The 24,727-nt window shown below is 35.0% G+C and overlaps 2 protein-coding genes and 1 long non-coding RNA gene across 4 annotated transcripts; 2 read left to right on the top strand and 1 right to left on the bottom strand.

Moving 5' to 3' along the window:
* Nucleotides 1-910: 910 nt before the first annotated feature.
* LOC105168235 (NHL domain-containing protein) lies at nucleotides 911-4,788 on the bottom strand. The gene is made up of 6 exons (XM_011088230.2): nucleotides 4,654-4,788; nucleotides 4,379-4,573; nucleotides 3,592-3,756; nucleotides 1,954-2,151; nucleotides 1,623-1,720; nucleotides 911-1,546 (listed from the first exon to the last, which is right to left on the bottom strand). The coding sequence occupies exons 1-6, from the start codon at nucleotides 4,715-4,717 to the stop codon at nucleotides 1,028-1,030; spliced, it is 1,239 nt and encodes a 412-aa protein (XP_011086532.1). The 5' UTR covers nucleotides 4,718-4,788; the 3' UTR covers nucleotides 911-1,027.
* On the top strand, nucleotides 4,653-7,009 carry LOC148787299 (uncharacterized). The gene is made up of 2 exons (XR_016066985.1): nucleotides 4,653-4,789; nucleotides 6,762-7,009. It is a non-coding gene; the product is annotated as an uncharacterized LOC148787299 (long non-coding RNA).
* A 1,480-nt stretch (nucleotides 7,010-8,489) lies between these two features.
* On the top strand, nucleotides 8,490-23,773 carry LOC105168234 (AP-1 complex subunit gamma-2). 2 transcript variants are annotated; one of them, XM_020696083.2, is made up of 18 exons: nucleotides 8,490-8,891; nucleotides 11,370-11,672; nucleotides 11,886-12,027; nucleotides 13,915-14,088; nucleotides 14,211-14,390; nucleotides 14,619-14,773; nucleotides 16,097-16,187; nucleotides 17,373-17,536; nucleotides 18,143-18,197; nucleotides 19,280-19,402; nucleotides 19,503-19,598; nucleotides 20,514-20,641; nucleotides 20,903-21,007; nucleotides 21,107-21,360; nucleotides 21,773-22,021; nucleotides 22,105-22,280; nucleotides 22,777-22,881; nucleotides 23,289-23,773. In XM_020696083.2, the coding sequence occupies exons 1-18, from the start codon at nucleotides 8,860-8,862 to the stop codon at nucleotides 23,382-23,384; spliced, it is 2,628 nt and encodes an 875-aa protein (XP_020551742.1). In that variant the 5' UTR covers nucleotides 8,490-8,859; the 3' UTR covers nucleotides 23,385-23,773. The 2 variants fall into 2 exon arrangements, with proteins under 2 accessions (XP_020551742.1, XP_011086531.1); XM_011088229.3 differs by having other exon boundaries at nucleotides 8,492-8,891; nucleotides 22,099-22,280.
* The last annotated feature ends 954 nt before the right edge of the window (nucleotides 23,774-24,727 follow it).

The raw sequence follows: 24,727 nt of genomic DNA, 5'->3' as shown, positions 1-24,727 counted from the left end.
TTTTCCCATTTTCAAATATGGCTTTTAGACATCATCTGCAGCCACTGCTTCCTAGAAACTCCTTACCCAAAGACAAGAACCTTAAAAGCTGTTTATTTAAACACAACTTGCTGGAGAAGGTCAGCAGATCCAATGTTGCTACGCAATTCAATATTGGCTGCTAAGTAAATAAAAACTGCCTCTACAGCGTGGATACAGACATTCATATATTAAAAATATTGTTGTGCAAGAATGTCTGCAGATTTCAATTTCTGTTTGGTTTATTTGAGATGAGTGGAGTATCGTGTTGTACCAAAATGAGGATCCGAGGCACATGTGCACGTGACCATGTAACGGCAAATAAACTAACGGTAGAGACACACTAAGTGTACTGTATTATAATATAGTCCCGTTTGGTTGAGTTGATTACACTGTATATTACATACGTATTGTATAATCAATTAATCGCGCGGATTGTTTAATTTCTTGCAATTATATGTGGATGGCCGAGGACGGATCCTGCTTTCTGCTTCAACTTAAAAGTGATGAATTATTGATGGTTTTGGAAAACGTAATTATAATGACGATTTTTTCACACTCGTGTGCTTAAATCTTTGAAAACTAAAATTTAAAAAAAAAATTATAACAAGGTCTTTTGAAATTTAATATAATTATAAATATTTTTAATTATTTAAAAATCATTAATACTTCTGATGTTTGACGAAGCTATATAATTCTTGAATGAAAGAACGAACTTATCCACTTTGCCAAATTGTATATTTTTAAAATAAGAATAAGAAATTGTAAACAAGGCGAACGAGATGGACTTGAAACAAGTCCCGAAATAGTATCTCAAAATTGCAAAAACCAAGAAGCTGAGAAAGATTTTGATATGGTTTTTTCATCCTGCGTCTAATTTGGACTTGAAACATCAAGGACGAAGCAAGCTGCATAGAGATACATTAGAAACCATCAATTCTATTCATTACAAACAAGATAAATACTTACACGAATATGCAGCAGGAAATAAAAATGCTGACATCTTTTTTCATCTCCGCTTGACTAAGCCCAAGCCGGGCTGTGTCGACCGCGGTGAAAAAACTCTAGTCGCTTCCTCTTCGAAATTCATGAGATTTGCTAATATCATTTTGTCTATCTTTTCGGGCTTGCCTGAGGAAACATCAGTGGTTTCTTTTTCCTCCTCCTGCTCGACTAGTTCGTTAGCATTTACAAGTGAAAACACCCCTCCATCAAAAGTCAGTAAATCTTTTAATTGATCATCTGCCTCCGACGACATGATTACATTACTACTACTGCTGCTGCTTACTTCATCAAGGTCTAATAAAGATACTGATTTTTCACAGGTCCTACGAGATTCCATCAACATAGGTCTAACCATGAGAGATAAATAAGAGAGGACCAACAAAATGATCTGATGGAAAAGCAAGTACGCGGTTGATTTAACAACTGCGTTTCTGATGTCGGAGCAGAGCATCACTATTTGTCTCTCCAGACTCATTAGGCAAGGTGTCCATGTCCAGGTGGGATGATGAGGTGCGAGCCCTTCCTGTCTACAAAGTATCATTAGATGATGGTGGTTATTCATGTTGCATATTTGACAATAACATATTAGGCACACTTACATATGGGATAACATATGGGTGAATCACAAAACCAACAATTAGGCCAAATAAGCAAGAAAGTCCGAGACCAAGAAGCCAAGCCGAGGTGCTTCCCAGAACTGCATGAGGATAAGAATTACATATTACTTCACATAAAATCAATACCTTAAGGCAGAAACGAAAGTCTTTACGGGTTAGCGAGACTACACCACTAATAACAGTTTGGAAATGTGCATGTGTTAATCATGTACAGCACAGAAACAAGAGTTGGAGAACTTGTCTGTGTCATGTCGTTTGAGGAACAATTTAATAAACTCAGCAAAATTCTCCTCAAAAAGATTCCAATGCTTACCAGACCCAGAATGCCTTGTGCAATCTGCTGTTTTCAAATTTATTTGACGGACTAATCTGTTACCATGGTCAGAGATCATTAAAGCACATCTTTGGGCAATGAAGGTCAGCTCAAAATCATCCGAAAATGATGCATCCTTTCCAGGTCCATCCGTACGACCAGCTTTTTGTGAATAACCTCCAGCAATAGTGGACACACCTACCAATACGTCATCAATCAAGAAACAGAGTTTGAGAACGACTTGCAAGAGAATAATTCTAATAGTGCAGCAGTTTTTTTTATTTTAGAATGGAGTGGTGCTTGTTGGATGCTTGACAACAAGATATAGCAACAAGCATATCAATGAAACCTTATACAGACACCTACGCCTGGAGATGTGGTCCAATGTCCAATGCATGAGCGGTTATTGGGAGCTTTTCCCAAATAAAGAACCTTTCTCAATGATGGTAAACCAATGTACATTCAACAGCAAGATAATTAATTGGAGATGGGCAACGGTTAGAGAAAATCGAAGGACTTGACCCGGCGTGAGCACTCTAACACTCAAGTTAGATCGTTATATAAAGTAGGTTGTATATCTGAATGAATAGTAGAGATGAGCTTAGTGATTAATTAACTTAGCCATCTTAAATGCCGGGGTCTTTATACTTAGGACCAGTTTTACGGATCACACTGGTTTGTCAAGGCGATACTGCCATGTGTCCTTCATCCCTTATTTGCGTATGTGCCTGGTGGGCCTTTACCTCTGTAAGCCCACATCACCCCCAAAATATTTTGGGCTCAGTTTAATGTGTTGGGCCACGCTTATTTTATCCACATCATCTACTCCCCCAAGTTTAGATATTCTAGGTCGGGACATCGTCAGAATACAAGGTCCATGTATTTATAGACTTAAGAAGGAAGCAAAGAGTGACCTCAGCAAAAGGTACAAGACAAGACGTTTGAAATTCTGACTAGGTAAGCGAAAAGACGCCAGCCGCAAAACTTAAAAGTTCAAATATTCTGACAATGTCCCGATGTAGAATATCTTAACTTGGGAGTAGATGATATGGATAAAATAAGCGAGGCCCAACACATCAAACCAAGCCCAAAATATTTTGGGGGTGATATGGGCCTGCAGAGGTAAAGGCTAAGGAGGCCCACCAGGCATATAGACTAGCAGAAAAAAGGGTTGAAGGACACATGGCAACATCGCCTTGACAGACCAGTGTGAAGTGTGATCCGTATAACTGGTCCTAAGTATAAAAACTTTGGCATGTAAGATAGCTAAGGTAATTAATCCCTAAGCTCATATCTACTATTCACTCCAATATATGACCTACTTTATAACGACCTAACTTGAGCGTCGGAGTGCTCACGCCGGGTAAATCCGACTCGTGCTTCTCTGCGCAGGACCCAAGCTCGTTCCCCAAATCCCGAGCCCAGACGTCAGACACTAGCAGACCTCTGGAGATCGGCCCCGTCAGTAATTATCAAAACATAAATAGTTAGCAATGCCTCGTAAACTTGTAACAGTACTATGAAGTAAATGCTTGGATATCACGTGGAAAGCAGCTCTTTTTAACTAACAAGTAGGTTGAACTTTAATATGGGTGAAACTATGTACTGTTTGTTTAAATACGCTTCTGATATACTTACGTGACTTGGTGATCTTCCTGATTGCATGGTTACGCTGGTCCGCAACATAAACATTACCACTGAAATCCACCGCAAAACTCCTGGGCTTATTGAACCTTGCCAAACCCAACTCACCATCCGTATAACTATGCTCGCCATTTCCCACCAGCCTCTGCATCTCCGTCTCTAATCACAGGTAATATATACTGTGTAAAGTTCAACTTCTTTTTTAAGCACTCAGAACCCAGAAGCATAAAACTGATTATGACATAAAACTTCCTTATTCATCTATCACTATCACAAAACACCAGGACAGACCCCCACCACTCACCCCCCCCCCCCCCAAAAAAAAAAAATTATACATTAATATTACTTTTTATATATATTGGGCCCCAAATGTTGTAATTTTTTATTGTGATGTGAACCTAATGCATAAGCATAGTTTTTCAGCCCCTCAAACTTCTACTTCTAGATACGTGTCTCTGCAAAACACAGAACCAAACACACCAAGAACTCCAAACAAAACACGTACACTAATCTTTATGTTTCTCTCTATCTCACAAAAATAAAGAAAATTACTTTATAAATAAAACCAAACAAAACCTGAAGAACTCAACTTTACCACTTAAGCTTAAGTCCCAACCGCACCTTTCCCACATCTCACTGAACGCAAAATACAAATTTCCAACCTCAAAATTTCCCTGTAAGCTGACTCACTATGAAACCCTACTCTACTTCACTTACAACAAAACAAACATTAAAATTAAAAAGAAAAAAAAAAGAAAGAAATGTAAAGAGAAGTACATACTATTGGAGGTCGTGGGCAGTGATACAGTGTAGAAAGTGCTGGCAGCGGAGTCAAGAAGTACGAAGAGATCGGAGGGCGTAGATTGATGTAGGAGGGAGTGAGGGTTGACTTTGAGGTTAGACTTGTCGCCGTCAAGGACTGTGCTGACTGTGTAGCCGTCTTCGTAGACGAGTTCCCCACCTGCTGCAACTACCGCTGTAAATGCAACAAACAACAGATCATCAAATTCGCAATAATAAATTGAATTAGGTTAAAAAATTTACCCTTTTGTTTACCTTGATGGGCTGGGTTTAGGTGAAAGAGAAGAAGGAGAGAGAGGTAAAAGATGGGAGAAGCCATGGATGGTAGATTTGCAGACCGCGAAATGATCGCCCACTCGCCTACATCGCTTAGCACTGAAGTAAAGAGGAGGTGTGTTATTGTAATTTTCGTTTATTATTATTATTTGGGGTGAATATCAATTTATCCCCATGTGATATTAAAAATGAGCATATTACCCCTTATGAAAAAAATATAGCAATTTACCTCCCTATATTTTTTAAAATGAAGCAATTTACCTCCTTATATAGGGAGGTAGATTGCTTCATTTTAAAAATCATAGGGGGGTAAATTGTTGTATTTTAAAAAATATAGGGAGGTAAATCGCTATTTATTTTTTCACAAGAGGGTAATTTGCTCATTTGCGATATCACAAGGGGGTTGCTTGCATTTTTCCCTTATTATTTGTGTAAATATTTTCCTCAGTTTTAATTACAGTTAAAATTATATTTTTAGCCTAAAGTATTTAATATATTCATATTTGTTTTATAAAATTTTTAAGATATTTTTAAAATTAGAAAAACTTAAAATATTTAGTTTTTTACTTTACGCGAACTTAAAATAGTTCCAAAATTAAAAAAAAAAAACCGACATATTTAATGCTCTGTCTTACAAGATTTTTGTTCAATTTTAAAACCATTTTGAAAATTACGTCAAGCAAATAAGTAAAAGCGTTGAACTGTTGTCCTATGAGATTAAAACTGTAATTTCGCTTGTAAGCTTTTATTTCTGGATAGGGGATTACAGTTGGAAGTTTGCAAAGAGCAGGGATGTTTGGGTATTTGGACTCGACATTAGGGGCCATTAATGAATTTACACTATTTATTATTTGTGGTGTTTTTTTAGTTTCTGCAACTATTTAAAATATGTGTTTATCAATTTATTGATTAAAAATAAATTGAAGATAATATTTTGAGCTGATTTAAACAATTATTCCCTACTAATTTTCAGAATTTATTGATAAAATTATAAATATTAAATTATTTTTTAAGTATTTCAACTTCAATGTTTCTTTTCATTTTTTGTCAAACACTCACGAATTTCACTATTATTTAACATATAATTTTTTTATAATTTAGTCAGTACACAAAAACAAAAATTACATACAAACACCCCAGTTGGAATAACTAATTTTGATTGAAAATATATATTTTGATTAAGATATTACCGAATTATTTACTTATTTTTACATTGGAATAATCACTTTTTTAGTAATTTAATCGGCCAAAATAGAATTTTTTTCATCTATTTCAATTCTTAAATCCTCAACTAAAATCATATTCAATTTCTTCCCAAAATTCAAAGTTAAATGTCTTTTCTCCCTTCCCAAATATATGCAAATGAAGACGACTCCAATTGAGTTGATTATCATGTTACAAAATTATATTATATTTGGCTATTTTTAAATAATTATTTATCTATTTAGTCAAGATTTATGTTGAAAGTATGCACTTATTACGTTGAATTGAATGTATATTTATTTTAAATTTATTTTTATTTTTTTTCATCTTTTTGCTTAATTAATTGATATAATATATATATATATATACATATAATAGGGCCCTGGTCAACTGATTCTTGGACCAGTTCTTAAAACATTGGATTTATCAATAAATCAATTGAGGCATATTAAAATTAAAATGTTTTAATAATTTTGATAAATTATTTATTTCATTACATTTTATATTTAATATATTAAAATTTTAAATCATATAGGAATATCAAGTGTGTGAGGATTTTCATAAAAATGTAGAATTAAAAATAAGGACAAATACCAATAAAGTGCTCACCCCTTACCCTACACAAAACCCTAGTCCTTGTTTTACATTTTGTACATGATAGTAGTTTTTTTTTTTGTGTTAAGTGTCATTTGTGATTGATGTGACTTGTGATTCAATTGATGTTCTGTTGCGCAAAATATTATCTGATTTGACTTCGTATAAGTCTCACGCTTTTGTTTCGGAAAGGCATCTAGCTATAGAAATGAGGTATTAGAGTTTGAAGCCATTCAAATTCATTGTCTGCAATCCATGTGAGACAACTATTTACATCTTCACACCTGCAGACAAGAAGCTTGGGACGAGTATATGGCGCTATTCTCATAGACGCTGGGAAATGATACGATTTGCGACTTAATTGGTGCCTCGTTGCCTGAAGTAATGTCCACTCTAACTTCGTATGAACCTCATAGTTTTGTCTTGAAAAGACCCATCACTGTAAAGGGAAGACCTTAGGGCTTATAAGTGACTCAAACTCTTCATCTGTAATTAAGGTAGACATTTGTCTATGTCAGTAGTAGTTTTTATTCTGTAATGTGAATATTTTTGGACAAGATTGTAAAGTTAATAGTGAATAAAACTAAAATTGCAGGAAAATAAAAGTGAAGGGTTGTTCAAAAATAAAAGTTAAGTAGAAAAAAACTTGAAAATTAGAATATCTAAAAAATAATTTAAAATAAGTTGTAGAGATTGGTAAGGCGCTACGTATCATTCTTTTTCGTTGCTCAAATCAACTTACTTTATGAAATTTAAATTGTAAGCCAATTTCTTTTCCCTTTTATATTTAACAACTAACTGATAAACATTAATCTTGAACAATTTAATTTGAAATAAGAAGATAAAAAGACAAAGATTAAAAATTTTATTTTTTTTTCTTAGAACATCTTGTTATAGATACAATCTAATCTCATTCAAATTAAATTTATATCAAATGAATTCCAAGATAAATAAAATTCTTAACGTGAAATATTAATCTTTTGCAAACCGTACTTCCTCATCTGTTTTAATAACATACAATTTACTGTATCATTAAATACATTCAATTTATCTAATACATTAATAATTTCAAATCGAATCCAAACTAATACATACGTATAAATAATTCAAATTATTAATAGATTATGTTAACAAAAAAAAAAAAAAATCCACTACAAAAACATACATATAACCATATTCATGAAACTCGAACTTATAAAAATTTTGATTATAAAACTTAAGCTTCACCAATCTAGCAACAGAGCCGGGCAAGTTACAGTTTGTGTTTTCATTTTCTGTTTTCAATGAAAAATATATATTTTTTATTTTGCATAAGTTTTTACTTAAAGTGATAATACATTTGAATTAGTTAATTAAATTACATTTCATATTAAATTGTGAATATATTTGAATTAGTTAATTAAATTATATTTTATATAAAATTGTGTTATCAAATCAATACATTTTTAATGAGATACGTATAAATAAATATATTTTCACTCTAATTACTACTTTAAAAATTAGGATGCGCAAAGGAAAACACAATCATAATGTTTGGTTTCAATTTTACTTCATTTCTGAGATGGGCCAAAATATGGACAATGTTTGTCTTGATTTGTTTTGGAAATTTTGATGGTGTTTTGAGATGTTTTGAAATAGTGCCTCATTTGTGTTTTGTCAAAATAAGACTACATTAATTAGAGGCCCTACAACTAAAAAATTATATAAATACCGATACATATATAAATATATATAAAAGAGACATGATTTGACAATGAACAATAGTTTTTGTCTCCTACTAAACTTAATTTATATTATCTCAAAAAATAAATCCAAACATACACACTATTTCTAATATATACTTGTTTATATTTATTTTCTTTTCCTATCTTCACAAAACACATTAAAATAAATTAAAAATAAAACCAAATATAACGAATGGTCCCCTCAAAGAATTCCATAATCCCAATTATATGCCCCGAAAAAAAAAAAAAAAAGGAGAATCAACAACAAAGAAAAAACATTTGTCCAATGAGTTCATGTGGGCTGACACCACAATCCCACACCCGATCACTCCTCCCATGAAAGAAAAAATTTCTCACTTTGGGGCATTCCATTTTCCCCAATTTTCACTTCTTTACATTACTATCTCCCACCATTAAATTGACTTATATTTAGTTGATTTCACATACTATAATTCTCCTCCAAATCGAAACATTTTTCTCACTTCCCCAGTTCCAGATCCAATTTTTGATCTTCACCTCTCCAGATCTCTGCATCGGTTTTTTTCTGATCGTAGGCGTTCGGGGATTTTGCTTCTGCGGTTGAGCTGTTAGCGTGAGTGGAATTCCACAAGAATTACAGCTGGATCTGGTAGAGCTATCTCGGAGCTTCAAGACGGACCCAGTCATGAATCCCTTCTCCTCCGGCACCCGCCTGAGGTTAGTGATGAGTTTCTGTTTTCCCTCGTTCTCTCTCTCTCCTTTTCCTTTATTCGGATTTAATTTCATGACGCTTCTGCTTCAGTTTTGTTAGGTTTAATTGCTTTTTGTTGAATGTTTGGCAATGTCGCTCTCGAATGTAGCTTTTTCGCTGGATTTGTCAGGTTGCTAGTACTATGTTTAATTTCCTGCTGTGGATTATCGTCTAATTACTCAGAACAAGGATGGTTGATCTTTCTCTTGAGAACTTTCTAATTAACGGCTTAATGCTACAAATATTAGCTTATCTGGAAGTTGGCGGGGAAGAGAGGATAATTTTAGGGAGCATCGGCGAACTAATCAATAGAATGATAAAGGTTCATCAAAACTGACCGTAGTAAAGTAGCATTATGAGACATTGAGATTGATATAGAATTCACAGTTTGTGCAAGTACAACTTAATGAATTATTAATTTATATTGCTGTTGCCAGAAGTTCTTGTAGCCCTAGTTTACTTGGATTCTGAGATTAGAGAATTTTTTAGAGAGTAGTGTGTTATTATTGTGTACTGTTGTTTTGTATTTATGAAACCAGTTCAGGAAAGTTTGCTCTCATCTCCGAAATAGTCCAATCTGCATGAACCAATTTCATCAGCCAATAGCATTTCCTGCTAATGAATCATGGAAGATTTGAAAAGGCGATGTTGTGTGCTAAGTAATGCTAAGTGATGCTGAGAAATAGATTAATTTAATATGGAAAATGATCAATGTTCAAGGACTTTGGAGAAAAATGTTTTCATGCTATTTGGAGATATTTTTTGATTAGCGGTGAAAATTACATAATTCTTTTGGTAGATTGCATTCATAATACCACACTGAGTTGCTGACTACTATTTCTCTAAGGAGGAGGTTGAGGGGGTTTGTAGGGTGGCGCTCTATAGACTGTTTCTGAATGTTAAGGAAAGATGTGATGGTGAGTGGGTAGAGGAAGAGGAAGTTATTCTTGTCTTGAGAGAGATCTAATGTGCATAGCTGCAAATTCAGGGGATAAAATATGAGTAAAGGATGAGTCAAGGGATGGGAACAGACTTGGACATAACTTAAACAATTTTGGGGAATTTATTGGATAGCTTTCGATATTGATGAGTAAAGGGCAATGCAATTATGTTGGTTTATGTGAAAGAACAATATGATCCAGAAAACATTCAACTAAGAAAAAGATCTGTACTTAGCCAAGTTTCTGAACTTACGAATATCAGAAGCTCAATTAAAGAAACAGAGCCTGAGGGGAGATAAGGGTTTTGAACAAGCATCAAGAAGTTTTTCCTTGATATTTGTCTCTTTTTTTTTTTTTGAAAGGAATAAAATGTTATGATGCTCTTTTTTGGCATGTCAGTTTTTCGGCAGGTTGACACACAAATATAAACTGTTGTGCCCATTTCAGTAACTATGGCTAAAAGCTTTACTTAGGAAGAAGAAGAGGATCAATCTCAACTGTCAACTTTGTTAAAATTATTTGGTTCCTTAAATTTCTAGCAAAGACCTCAAGTTTGTTCCTGGAGCATGAGTGGTGTTGCTGGCTTCCAACAATTTCCATAAATTAAAGCCAGGTCTTTTATTTGGCATGTAAGGGAAAAACAAGAAGTTAAGAATCAATTTGCTTTTGGTATGTCAAAGTTTCTAGTTTGTTGACTGTTGGAACCTTGGTGGCTCTGTTCTACATCTATAGATGGGTGTTCCTCTTGAAAGTGACACAATGGTCTGCCAAAAGGTGTTCCATCAACTTTTTTGTTCCAAACAGAGTCTATATGCCCATCATCCACAACTGAGATGTTAAATCATATTCTTTTCTTTTTGCACTGTGTGTCCTCAGTAATATCCAACTAAGAGACATAGCATGGTCAAAGTCATTTAACCATTGCCTATCTTGTCAAATTTCTTGAAAGCTATCATTCTTTTTTGTGAAATCAGTATATTGGTCCTCACAAGGATATCATGTTGCTATCTGCCATGTTTTGGATTTCCCAAGAAAGGGAAATGCTCACTCTAATTGGATATGAATAGTACTCCTGTTAACAGTAATGAATGAAATATATTATGATTGTAAAACAATAATAATCTTCTGATGCTTGCTTGTTGGATTATCTTCTTCATAAAAAATTGCTTTCGGCTGACGGTTTTCTAATCCATTAGTCTCTGAAAGTTTCGGAACATCTTTCATGCATTTCCTTTAAACTTCTGAACTCTGAAGTATCCTCTTGGTTGTTAGAAATGTTGGTTATTTGTGGCTACAGAGCATCATACTCTGCAAGAACTCAGAAATAAAATTCTACCTGCATTTTCTTCTTTAAAATATTATTGAGCTCCTCTTTATCATTAAAATTCCAAGGTCAAGGCATGTTCCTTGTCATGCATCATATTCTGTTTTCTTTGTGCTGACTATTTGACTTGAGATTATAAGATTGCGTTATACTTCACTAAACTTGCTATTTTCTGCCAGGGACATGATTCGGGCTATTCGTGCTTGTAAAACTGCTGCAGAAGAGCGTGCTGTTGTAAGAAAAGAATGTGCTTCTATTCGTGCTGCTATTAGCGAGGACGACCCAGATTACAGGCATCGCAATTTGGCAAAGCTCATGTTCATTCACATGCTTGGTTACCCTACACATTTTGGTCAAATGGAATGCCTAAAGTTAATTGCATCTCCAGGATTCCCAGAGAAGAGAATAGGATATCTTGGCCTTATGTTGCTTCTTGATGAAAGACAGGAAGTTTTAATGCTTGTTACCAACTCAATTAAACAGTATCCTTTTGAAGCTTAATTATTTTTTTGTTATCGTATAACAAGTAAATTCTTGCATACCGTATCTGCATAACCAAAGAAGAAGAGTGAATTAGCATACAAAAGAAAGGGTTAACAATTCTGTGGTTTTATATGCTAGTGAAATCATTACTTGTGGTTCATTTATTTGCTAGAAAATGGTTTCTGAGTTTAGATACCTTAACATTTATACAGAGATTTAAATCAGACGAACCAGTATATTGTTGGACTTGCTCTATGTGCCTTGGGTAACATCTGTTCTGCAGAAATGGCTCGTGATCTTGCTCCAGAAGTTGAAAGATTACTTCAATTTAGGGATCCTAATGTCAGGAAGAAAGTAAGTCCTTCTCTTGAACACTGATCAAGAATTTTTCTGAGTTATAATATTAGGTTGAGTTTAGGGATCTATGTGTAGAGTTTAACACTATGTTATGCAATTCTATTTGTGTTTCACTATCTGAAATTATTCTTTGAACATTAAGTACGTAATACTATTGTTTATGATGCTGGACACGACCGTGAAAAGTTTGTAATATTTATTATTCAGAAAAAGTGACCAAAATTTCAAAAAGTAGGTGAATTTTTCTGTGGCAATATAGAATGTATTTTAATGCTCAAGCACTCTATCCACCTGGAAGAAAGAAAAGTTAGTTGTAATAGGAGAGACTGAAATTTCAATTTGCTAGGTTGCTGATTTTTGGAAGAGTTTTCAGTCACTTGGCTTGGCATTCTCAATATTGTACATTTTTTTGCCATTGATAGTACTAAATTCATAGCTTATAGCCATTCTAGAAAAGGTAAAGGGAAAACTTGCTCGCTGGATCCTTACTTTATGTGTTTATGAGAGGCTTGCAGTAAGACACCAGGAACTCTTAGTTGATACTGGACCACTGTAAACTTATGCAGATATACCTCATTTTATGCTGAGAAATTCCCTTGTAAGAATTACCACCTTATTCATCTTTCATTCATGCTGATTTAGCTCTAGAGCATTGAATCAATCAATAGCTTCAGGATAGCATTTGCTGGAATGATTCAAGGATAGGTGGAAAGGAAAAATGGGTGTCTTTTGCCACTAGTAAAACACTATAAATTGCATTTCTTTATTCTTTATTTTTGTTGCTTATGAATCTAGAGGCTGCAACAAAATTATTGAAGAATCTCAAGAATTGGTCATGTTGGCAGTCATAATACTATCTGCACGGAACAGAGGAGCATTTAGCTCTTCTAGCTGAGAGAGAATGATACTAGTAATTACCCTACTTTTGAACACAAGCATGTAAGTTATCTTATTTTTGAAGTAAAAGAGTGGTGAGACATCTGAGAAGTGATGTATGCTTCTGGCATTGATGTCCTTAAGTTATCAATGTTGCATTTTACATCAAAACTGACCAAATATGTGTTTCCTACCCATGCTTGGACTTGGGTATGGATGATTGCAACAACTATGGATCTAGGAGTAAGGATGAGCAATATGAACTTTCACAGGAATCTAGTAAAGATGATACTTGACTTCAGAATTGCCTGTGTACATACATTTCCAGATGCATTTAGAAGTTCAAAGGCGTTTACACAAGTAAATGTTTACTGATGCATTTTCAGTCAACAATGATGATTCATGGAGGAACCTTAAGAAGGCATAATATGTTTGTAAATTGTATTTGTAATTTACTGTATGTACTTGACTCAGATCTGAGAAAGTTTTGCCATTTTGGAAAGTTGTTTTCCACTTGTGTACTGCATTGCAAAGTGAAGTTGGTGCTGATGATGGGAGTTGTTCAATACTTCTAGTGGTTGCTTAATAAACATGTAAAGTTAAGAATTCTGCCTATTATTTTTAGAAGATCTGAAAATTTGTTTTCTTTAAGGGAAGATAAACTAAAAAGCTGTATGAGGCCTGCTGCAAAGCGCTGGATTTAATTTTCCTTTATAAACTTAGTTGACTCCAACATCTTCTCTTTGTTGTTTTCCTATAATGTGCATCAACTTGATTGGTCATTTGTAGTTTCAAGTGGTATCTCTGGATCAGTATTTCAAACTTTTATGTTTCTTTTGTGATTGTCTTTCGAAAGAAAACTGAAACTTATTTACTTCTGAGTCATTAAAATAGTAAATATGTACTTGGTGATTGTCATTTATTTTTGTTTAGCTTTATCTTAGAATACGAAAGACATGGGACGTTTCATTGCCTGTAGTAGACCTTACATTCTGTGTGACAATGTAGGCAGCATTATGCACAATAAGGATAATAAAGAAAGTTCCAGACTTGGCAGAGAACTTCATAAATCCTGCTGCTGCCTTACTGAAAGAAAAGCACCATGGAGTTTTACTAACTGGAGTCCAGCTATGTACAGAGATATGTAAAGTCAGTACAGAGGCTCTTGAATATCTAAGAAAGGTAATTTTGCTCTGCCAACTCTGGTGTGTTTCCTTGAGATTAGTCAACAGAAGTCAAAACATGAAGAAATCCTGTCAACTTGAAAATATTTTGATCTTTCATTTTTCTCTGTCATGTTCTAGAAATGCATAACTGGCTTGGTCAAAGTTCTAAGGGATCTTACAAACAGTCCATATGCACCTGAGTATGACATTTCTGGAATCACAGATCCTTTTCTTCATATTAGATTACTCAAGCTTTTTCATGTGTTGGGCCACGGAGATGCTGATGCTAGTGATACTATGAGTGATATTCTTGCCCAGGTAAGCTGTTACATTCTATGCCCTACCTTACTCTAAACCAAAAATGAGAAAGAAGCAAGAGTTGAATGTGATCTACTATCAGTCCTGGACTTTTCACAGTAATGCTCCCTTAAATAGACATTAGATATTGATGATTGGCTCTTGAAGTTTTCAATTCAATGCTCTAAAAGGGATATGATGTACGGTATAACAGAGTGTCAGTTATTCTGTTTCCCTGATGCATTTTAGGTGGCAACCAAAACTGAGACGAACAAAAACGCAGGCAATGCGATCCTCTATGAATGTGTTGCTACAATCCTGAGCATTGAAGATAATGGTGGGCTGAGGGTGCTTGCTGTCAATATTTTGGGAAGATTTTTGTCGAGTCGCGACAACAATATTAGGTGATTTCATTTATTGGTCTGACCACTTTGTGTACTCGTCAAAAACACGATCTCTCTGTTTATTTTTGGTTCTTTCGTTTGGCTTCTGAGGCTTGAACTTTTAGCAATTGCCAGATTGTTCCTAAAACAAAAAAAAATTGATCAATCTAAGAGTTTCTCTAGTTTCTTCATTCACTTTCCTGGTTAAACTGATGGTAATTCAGAGCCATATTTCTTGGCCTTTCAGCTACCAAATTTTCATTCCTTCACTAAATTAGATCAATAGTCAGTGACACCCTAACAACTAGTCCTTGGACCATGAAAAAGTCAAGCAAGCTGTCCAATTTGGTGCTTGTATCATGACATTTATCTGATGCGAAGGTTCGTTTTCTCAGAAGTTGATTTTTTGTTCTGCTGCATATTGATCTGTTCGAATATTATTATTTTTGCTTAAAGGTGTTTCTAAATTCTGCAACATTTCAGATTAAAGTACTGGTCAAAATCTGTTGAATTGAAGCAAATTGATTACGAATACTGCTGCTTCATACTGTCAATGAGGTCCTGTATGCCCACAGAACTGATTTCTTTAAGTGAAACATTCACCAAATAATGATAGATACTTACACTTTTTCTTCAATCCTGCTTAGGAAAATATTGTCCAACAGTGTCGGATCACTGTTTGTGTAAGACCCTTCCACTCAGGGCACCTCTAAGTGTTGTGACACTTAAGTTTGCCCCATGGACCAACAACATTTAAATATTTGCTCAAATGATGAAACTACTGCTGTTTTGTTCTCTCAGGGACATATATGTTCAACTCTTCTGTTCATACTGCATCTTTTAATTTACTTTGGTTGATCCAGTCTACTTGGTTCTAGATTGTGTCTGGATTTACTGCAGTTTCACATTATGTTTGCTTCACTGTGGCTGACATGGATTCATTTATTATAGATGGAATCTTAACTAACAGAATCATGTGTTCTTTGTATACAAAAGATGCTTTTGGTTCTTTTCATGATTTTACATGTTGACTCGAATCTAGTAAATAAATTGCACTTACTATTGTTAAACTGTGATTTCCTAAGGTTTTCATAAGTTGCACTGTTGTGTCATTAAACTATACCCTACCAAGATCCAGTAGACTAAATCATCTGTAATTATGTTTATTATAATCAGATTAGCCAGTATTGGATACCATGTACTATGGTAATGTTTTTGGAGCTTTGAGAGCAGAATCTTAATATTGTTTATTGTTCTGGAGTTTTGGATTTCATGTTAGTAGATCGTGCCCATAACCAGTTTATTTTTCCTTTCTACCTGATAATTTGAAATCCATTTTCTCAGATATGTAGCATTGAACATGCTGATGAAAGCTATTGCATTAGATAGTCAAGCTGTGCAGAGGCATCGTGCAACCATTCTGGAATGTGTAAAGGTACCATGTGGCTTCATTCTATTTTTTCTCCTGAACTTGATAATGTTTAGCTTGCTTTTCTAAGCTTCTATTGTTCTATTGGTTTCATATGTTCCAAATATGATACCATTTACTTCTGAGGAGTTATTAAGCACCTTATCATCTTAGTTATGGCTTTGGTTCTTCTAGATTTTAGTTCACTGGAAAACATGTTGTGTCCTGGTTGGACATCAGATATTAACCCAGAAAAGTAGACAATACAATTTTGGTCCTTTGTTGTTGTGCTTCTTTCCTTATTTGACAAAACCAGCACTGTTAACCAAATTTTGATGCAGACCCAACAATCTTGACATGTCGGTGTAGTTTTTTTAAAGTTCCTCATGTTTGTGGCTAGGGGGTTTAGATTAAAACCCAAGTGCTGTATTTTCTTTCTTTTTGTCTCTGATTATTTGCCTAACTACCTTCTGACAACATTTTTTTCTATAGTATAAGAATCATAGTAGTCAGTGGCGCACGGCGCACAATGGCGCCAAGGGCTCTAGAGTCATGGCGCATGGCACACGGTGCGGCGCGCGCCTTTTTGAAGGATGGCTCAAGTATAAGAAATAATCTATATATTTATATAATTAGTATTAATTTGACTAGATTAATGTATAAGGAGTTAAATAAGACATAAAACAACAAATTCAACATAACAAAACTTCATAAACTAACAATACATACAACCTTATAGTTGAATTATTGAAAGTCTGAAACTGAAATTTCATAGGATACTTATATCATTAAAACATATGAAAAACAGGTAATTTTAATTTATATTTATATTTAATTAAAGAAGTAAATAACATAATCATAGACTACTAGTCTACAAACAATTACATAATTAAAGCAAAATAGTAACAGTCTAAAATTAAGAAGAGAATCGAAGAAAGAAGAGGCAGGAATGAACAGGTTACTCATGCATGCAGAATACTTATTTCTGCTGAAATTCCCTTATTTATTAGGGTTTTTTTTTATTGATGGGCTGAGGCCGCCCAGGCCCGTCTTCATAAAGGTGCGCCTGGCACGTGCCTGGGCAATGCCTAAATGGCGCCCAGGTGCGCGCCATAGGCTGCGAATGGCGAGAGGGCTGCGCCTCTCGCGCGCGCCATTAACTACTATGATAAGAATAGAATTAGCTGCTTATGGATTCTTATTTGATGGCAGGATCCAGATGCTTCAATCCGTAAAAGGGCCCTCGAGCTTGTTTATCTTCTAGTAAATGAAAGCAATGTGAAGCCTTTGACAAAGGAGCTTGTTGATTATCTAGAAGTAAGTGAAGCGGAATTTAAGGGAGACCTCACGGCCAAAATTTGCTCAATTGTGGAGAAGTAAGTTGAATGATCTATAGTTTGTCTATAAGGTTTGCTCACTTTCTTGTCCAATTAGTTTTATAATATGATGTTTGATGCATGCTATGTTCATGACTTCATGTGAATGTGTGTCCATGTGTCTTGAAGCAGCTCATAAATATCGAGTACTTTACAAAATATCTTCTTGATTTGGTCTCTGGATGAGTTGTTTTCTCCAACTTTCAAGGTTTAAGAAAGTTTGGTTATTGATTGATTTTGCTTTGTCTGATATTCTGAACAATTGTTTCAGTTACAGGGCATTTAAAAGATCTTTCTTCTTTTTCCCTACTAGTGGCCCCTCTAGCTCCTCTACTGAAAATGTATTGCATGTCAAAGCCTTATTTTGCTCTCATTATTGTCTTTCACCGCCACATATTTCTCAGTTACCTCAATTCTATGCCGTCACATATTTTTTCTCTTCTTTTCCATGTTGTGCTGTGGCCTGTGATCACCCAAGTAGTAAAACATGCGTGACCTGCTATATAGGTTGACAATATAAATAAATTGGTTGAACTTGAATTATGATGTATCTTCCAGTTTATTGTAGTTATACATAATCTCATTCATCTTGCTGTTTGGTGCCAGGTTTTCCCCTGAAAAAATATGGTACATTGATCAGATGGTGAAGGTTCTAACACAGGTACAATTTGTACCTTTCTGGATTTCTTATTTCACTGATTTTCACTGTAAGGCAGAGATCTGCCATGATGATTGATGAATTAGCATCCATGTTAAGCTCGAGGCATGAAATCATATTTATACGCTTCTTATTTTATCATGTACCTAGGTATCAAGAAAAATATGCAACTCTAGCTTGTGATTTCATTCTCATGTATACTATATTTTTTAGGTTGAGGGGTGTAGAACAACCACCTTGGTGTGCACTATATGTATGGACTATGAACTAGATTAACCCTAGATCAATAGAAATGACAAGTCAATTTTTCCCTTCTCTCATTGCTCTCTCTCTCTCTCCTCTCCTCTCCATTGTATTATACTTTTTATCTATCTAAGTTTCCCAACCATTTTTGTAAAATACATTGCAGTATTCACGATAACTATCATTTTCATTTATTTATTTTTGAAAAAAAAATCATAATACATTATGTATAACAACAAATCACATTTATCCCTTCTAATTAATGTTATATACTTATATAGGTATTAAGTGAATTTCGATCCATTTTGCACGCACATTGAGTGTGCCACGATCACTAGTTGTAGTTAATATATTGGTGTGAATGCAGTATGTCAGAAAGTCAAGAAGTTGGTTACTTAGGAAGTGGTTGTCATGGATCACAGAGTTAAAATGATGATCACTTATCTAAATGAAATATAGCTCTTTCCCTAGTACTTTCTTGTGATTATTGCGTCAAATGCACAAGTTTGGTTGCATTATAATAAACCAGATTGACTTTTTGGTCCAGTTATGATACTTAACCTTTATAATTTTTGATTTTATTGTCTTGTCGTCATGAGCTTTTCGCCTGGTAACAGTAAATGATTTTGCCTTTAAGCAAAGATAGTTTAATTTTGATGGTAGTAAAATTTAGATTTTCAAGATTCTCTTATCGTCCATATATTATCCTATGACCAATGAGGTCTCGGAACATGATATTTTACAATTCTCTGTAGGCTTGGGCAGAGGGTGACCTGAGCATTTTATGTTGATCTTTTGTCTCACTGAAAAAGAGAGAATTGATTGTTGTGATAGTGTTGCAGGCTGGGAATTATGTGAAGGATGAAGTCTGGCATGCCCTTATCATTGTAATTACTAATGCTCCTAACCTCCATGGATATACTGTTAGAGCACTGTACAAGGCTGTACAAACAGCAGGCGGACAGGTATGTTATGGCAGCAGCAATGTAAATTCATTGTGAAATTTGATTAAGTTTTCTTGTATGCATGCACTCAAGTCCTAAATATATGCTATGTCTGCACCAGGAAACTCTTGTTCGAGTTGCTGTATGGTGCATTGGAGAATATGGGGAGATGTTGGTTGGTAATTCTGGCATGCTTGATGTGGAGGAAAGGATAAATGTATGTTCATGCTTTTTGAAAGTTTTCTTAATTTTCTTTTATCATCAGAATTCCAGACTTTTGTATTAATTGGGCATGTGGAATGTTAAAGTTGTCCACAAATTTGTGGTGGATGTAGGTAACCTTGTCCATTAGACACCAAGAACTAATAACTTTTTGACAATCATGATACTACGTGTTAAGCATTCAGTAAGGTTAAAAAATTGGGAAGGTGCTTTGCTGAAAAATGGAAGGTTCTGGCTTTGTCCGGTCAGGGTCAACTAACTCTCCTTGACAATGCGGAAGTCTTTACTCCGTCAAGGAAAAGATGCTTATCTCAATTGGAAAAGTTAAAGGCTGGCACTTCCCTCAATCTTATTCTTTTATGTGAGCAATAACCGAAGTGTTTCAAGTTATGGTTTGCAATACTTTTGTTTTAGATCCATTTTAACCTTCTGCTTCTTTTTTTGGGTCTAGAGAGGAGAGAACAATCTGAAATGCATCACAGTAACTTGGTTTACATACTTGATCTTGAGCAGGATGGAAATAGTATGTCTCATAATGAGCATGATGTTGGTACATGAGTTTAGGTTTTTGTCAGTCCCTTTTGGTAGGTACTTCATTTACATGTTCTCTGGCATGTCTTAAGTACTTCTCTTTACATGTCTTCGGGCATGCCTAGTTCATTAATTATAATGTGAAGTTGGTTGATATTATCTGTTAACTGACAAGGCTCTTTGCTGGATTATCAAACTTGATAAACATTGTACTGCGGTGGTTTTAAAGTAAAGCTAAATGTCTGGGCATTGGGATTGACAGTTTAGAAGATTTCTTCATGTTATTCTTGTTATAATCATCTCCATCACTGATCTTGTCACTCATGCTTCAAAGTGTTCATTTTCATAGACACCTTTGGTTACTTGTTATCTTGAGCAGGTAACTGAGGCTGATGCTGTGGATGTTATAGAAACTGCAATTAGATGCCATTCCTCAGATCTCACAACTCGAGCTATGTGTTTAATTGCGTTGTTAAAGCTATCAAGTCGTTATCCTTCCTGTACAAAGTATGTTGTCATCGCTTCTCTCATATTTCCTCGGGTTTGCCAATGTATAAAGTGACTACTGATTAGAACTATTTGCATATGTATGTGTAGTCTAAGTTCAATGTATCTTTTCATCTGTTTTACTGGTGTGAAGAAATACTTAAAAGTTTGTAATTGCCTGTACTTATCCTTATTACATTGATAATGTCATTTCGGATTTTAAATGTTTCTTGCTGCTTAATTGTTGTTGTCAAGTTAGGGATCATTTCTACTCTATTGCAGGAGGATCAATGATATCATCCTTCAGCAGAAAGGAAGCCTCGTGCTTGAGCTGCAACAAAGAGCCATAGAATTCAACTCTATTATTGAGAGGCATGAGAAAATCAGGTATAGATCCTGGATATTGACCTTTTTTAGTAAATTTTTGCATTCTTTTATTTGCTTCAATGTGATGTGGTTTTGAGAATGCTGTATGCTTTTGTTCAGGTCTGCATTGGTTGAAAGGATGCCAGTACTTGATGAGGCAACTTATAGTGGGAGGAGGGCTGGTTCCGTGCCAGCTGCTGTTTCAACATCACAAGGAGCTCTGCCAAAAATTCCAAATGGTGTTGTTAAACCGGCTTCAGCTGCTCTTGTTGATTTACTTGACCTTAGTTCAGATGCTGACCAAGCGCCCAGCTCGTCTGGTGGAGATTATCTTCAGGATCTTCTTGGGGTTGATTTGGCCCCAGCTTCACAAGGTTGATTTTTCTTGCTCATAGAAGTAGAAATATAATTAGCTTGGAATGCTTAACAATTGTCTTCATTCTGTGGCTGTTTGTATTATGCCAAAACTTGAAATACATGCCTTTCTGATACTGCTATTATGTTCTTTATTGAGCAGTGCTAAAAGTTAATGTGTTGTGACAGGTTGATTCTAGTACAAAAACCTGTTTTTTTGACAACTAAATTGCAGAGTTTTATGGTTGATTACTATTCTTACATGATAGAACAAAAACTGTTGAAATAACTAGGCTGGTTGTCTCTCTGTCTGCTAAAATCTGCATGTCTTCATTTGGAGGCTGTTGGTTTATTGAGCAGATATTAATATGGGATAAAACTCCTTCCTGGGGCAAAACGTGAGCTTCTAAGCAGTTTCCTTTAACATTTCAGGAACTAATCAGACCGATAAGCGTGGGGCAGATGTCTTACTTGACCTTCTGTCAATTGGAGCTCCTCCAGCTCAAAGTAGCTCATCTATGCTTGATATGTTGTCATCTGGTCAAGACAACAAAAGTGCAGTGGGCATGTTAGATAATTTAGCCTCCCCTTCTGCACCGTCAGCGCAAGCCTCTTCCCCTGGTGCAAGTTCTTCGATGATGGATTTGTTGGATGGTTTTGGACCCAGCCCCTCAGTGCCTGGTATGATCCATCCCCATCAATCTTATCTATCATGTTGTCATAATTACTTTATTCTTAGTACTTTTACTTGCTTTCAGTTGCAGAAACCAATGGTCCAACCTATCCATCAATTGTTGCATTCGAGAGCAACTCCTTAAAAATAACTTACAAGTTCTCAAAGGAGCCTGGAAATCCACAGACCACAATAATTGAGGCTCAATTTGTTAACAAGTCGCCTGATATCTACTCAAATTTCGTATTCCAGGCTGCTGTTCCCAAGGTAATTTAAGAGTGCAATGTCAACTTTCATCTTCTTCAAAGTTATGTCTGGGAGGTGTAAATCTATAGGTGATGAATTTAGGTCTTTGTCTGCTCAGAGTAACTTCAAGGACAAATTTATCTCCTTGCATGAACTGGAAATTTCATTACCCAATATTCATGCATGATGTTTTCTCATTTGTAACAACAATTTCTGATTTAATTGAAATGCTAATGAGAAAAACCTCGAAGAGGATCGTTAATTTTTTAGCCATTGCTGTCACTACCTATATGCATCCTGCAGAATTGCTGTTAACAGTATTTTATCATGTGATGGTTTCCTAGGTGAACCTTCTTACATTTTATTTATTGTGCTGGGGGGTTTCTTCTTATTCCAAAATGCTGCCTTGTCCGTGTGGCTTTAGATTTGGTCTGGCAGAATGTAGCACCTAATTTTTGTTCTTCAGTATATGGGCTCCATCATGCTATTTTAGTCATCATTCATGTCCTATCTGCAGTTTCTTCAACTGCACATGGATCCTGCTAGTGGGAATATACTTCCAGAGAGTGGCAATGGATCAATCACACAGAAGCTACGAGTTTCGAACAGCCAGCATGGCAAGGTAAAAAAATCTGTGTGCATGTATATTTTATCTCTTGAAATTCATTTTACTAAACAGTGCATATCATGCCTGCTGTTGCCCATAATAAACTATATAAGCCTCAGACAAACCAGCTATATCTGCCTGTCTTTCTCCATTCATGTATTTAGCATCTTGTAAGACAGAAACCAAGACTGTGATAGCAGGGGATTAGGATGACTCCCAGCCTGTTGTTAGTGACACACTCATTCTTAAATATTCTTAACGGATGTCAAGAATTGTTAGATGCAAAGTGTGTAGATATTGATGTGATGGCTCTTCTGGTTTTCCTCCTTCAATGGGACAATTTTGTTTTAAATATTTAGCCTCGTAGATTACCATCTCATCTGCATATTATGCATATTACACAATTATGCTATGGCTTCTAGAAATCCCTGGTCATGCGGATGAGGATAAGCTATAAGGCGAATGACAAAGACGTTTTGGAGGAAGGGCAAGTCAACAACTTCCCACGTGGTTTGTGAAGTGGACGGCGCTCTTATTATTCAGAGGATGTAGAAGCATCTTTCCCCCCTTGATTGTAGTTTTCAGGTGACATTTTATAATATTGGTTTTGATGATCCGGCGTGGCAATTGGTCTTGAGTAGCTTCAGCTAATACCATTTTGATATCGCTCTTTGCTTTCGGTTCCTTCCCTGAAAGGGCAGTTTATGTACATTATTACAAGAAAAATTCGTGTAAGCAGTCAAATTTTGCCTTTGAGGCACGTATAGAAGGAGCTTGCTTGTGTGTCGATTTTTCCTCGTTACTGAGTCTAGATCTTTAGTTTTGTAAGGCAAATTTGTTATACATCATTTTGTATTGGAATCAAAATGTTCATTTGTAATATAGATTTTCCTCTTGAATGTGTTAATCCCTCATTGACGTGATATTCGTAATAGATAGAATCCTATACTCGTTCCACTCTCCCTTCATGATTCACGGATGAATTTGTAGTGCAGCTGCAACATACATTTCTTGGTAATAAGAAAATGAGGAGTAATAGAAAAAGTGTTTGTGGTCCGCCAGTCAAGATGCAAACACATTTCTCCTCCTAACTTTATGCTTCTAGTGAACGTCAGAGTGTTGGTCAGGTTATGCTGTCATCTCATGTCCTATGAACCAACTCTCAATTAATATTTTTTCATTAATATTCTGTTGGGGATATATGAATTTTGAAGAAGTTGATTAAACTGAAATTTGCTGTGATTATAAGATTGTTGTGGGGTTAAACTAATTCACTTCTAAAATACGAAAAGACCAATCAATGCTTGCCTAACAATAATTTTCAGAAGACTTCTTCAAAAAATTAAAATATAAAGTGAAAAAACTTATAGTATATAATCTGGCATTTCATTTCATCTTTATATAGTCATTTTAACACCTTTTCAGAAAATATGCATTTATTCAATTGTATGTACCTATTTAATACAAAAATAGCAACATTTTAGAAAATTGTAAATGTTTTTCCTGATCAAATGCTTCTGGAGACCAGCTTTTTAATTTTTCAAAAAATACACATTCTTTCAGCAATGTTTTTTTTTTTTTTTGCAACTTTTTATAGGACTTAAATTCCATTATTTTCTTAATTATATCCCTCCAATTTTCATTTAAACTTTAGATTTGATAATACTTCATCTGTACTTAAAATTGAATGGATGTTTTCATATGTAACATAGAATATACAAGTGTAAGCTATTCCAACATATTCTTTATTTTCATATGGTGATATAGCATTATTATTTTTCGTTCATACGATCTCAACTTTAGATTTATAGTGGTATAGCATTATTTAGCTCAATTTCAGCTTGTGCATTTCTTTCCTTTT

Source organism: Sesamum indicum, linkage group LG8 (genome assembly GCF_026168435.1).
Source record: "Sesamum indicum cultivar Baizhima isolate 11 linkage group LG8, ASM2616843v1, whole genome shotgun sequence".
In the NCBI taxonomy this organism is placed as follows: Eukaryota; Viridiplantae; Streptophyta; class Magnoliopsida; order Lamiales; family Pedaliaceae; genus Sesamum; species Sesamum indicum.
The sequence above is the reverse complement of the archived record's forward strand: the minus strand, read 5'-3'. Positions and strand labels throughout refer to the sequence as shown.

Excerpts from the sequence above, each read along its gene's own strand:
- LOC105168235 (XM_011088230.2), bottom strand. The coding sequence starts at position 4,717 with ATGGCTTCTCCCATCTTTTACCTCTCTCTCCTTCTTCTCTTTCACCTA. Across the intron at positions 2,152-3,591 it reads CAGGAAGATCACCAAGTCAC|GTGTGTCCACTATTGCTGGA; the intron begins GTAAGTATATCA and ends ACGTATTGGTAG. Across the intron at positions 1,721-1,953 it reads CACAAGGCATTCTGGGTCTG|TTCTGGGAAGCACCTCGGCT; the intron begins GTAAGCATTGGA and ends ATCCTCATGCAG.
- LOC105168234 (XM_011088229.3), top strand. The coding sequence starts at position 8,860 with ATGAATCCCTTCTCCTCCGGCACCCGCCTGAG. Across the intron at positions 8,892-11,369 it reads TCCTCCGGCACCCGCCTGAG|GGACATGATTCGGGCTATTC; the intron begins GTTAGTGATGAG and ends ATTTTCTGCCAG. Across the intron at positions 20,642-20,902 it reads CGTTATCCTTCCTGTACAAA|GAGGATCAATGATATCATCC; the intron begins GTATGTTGTCAT and ends ACTCTATTGCAG.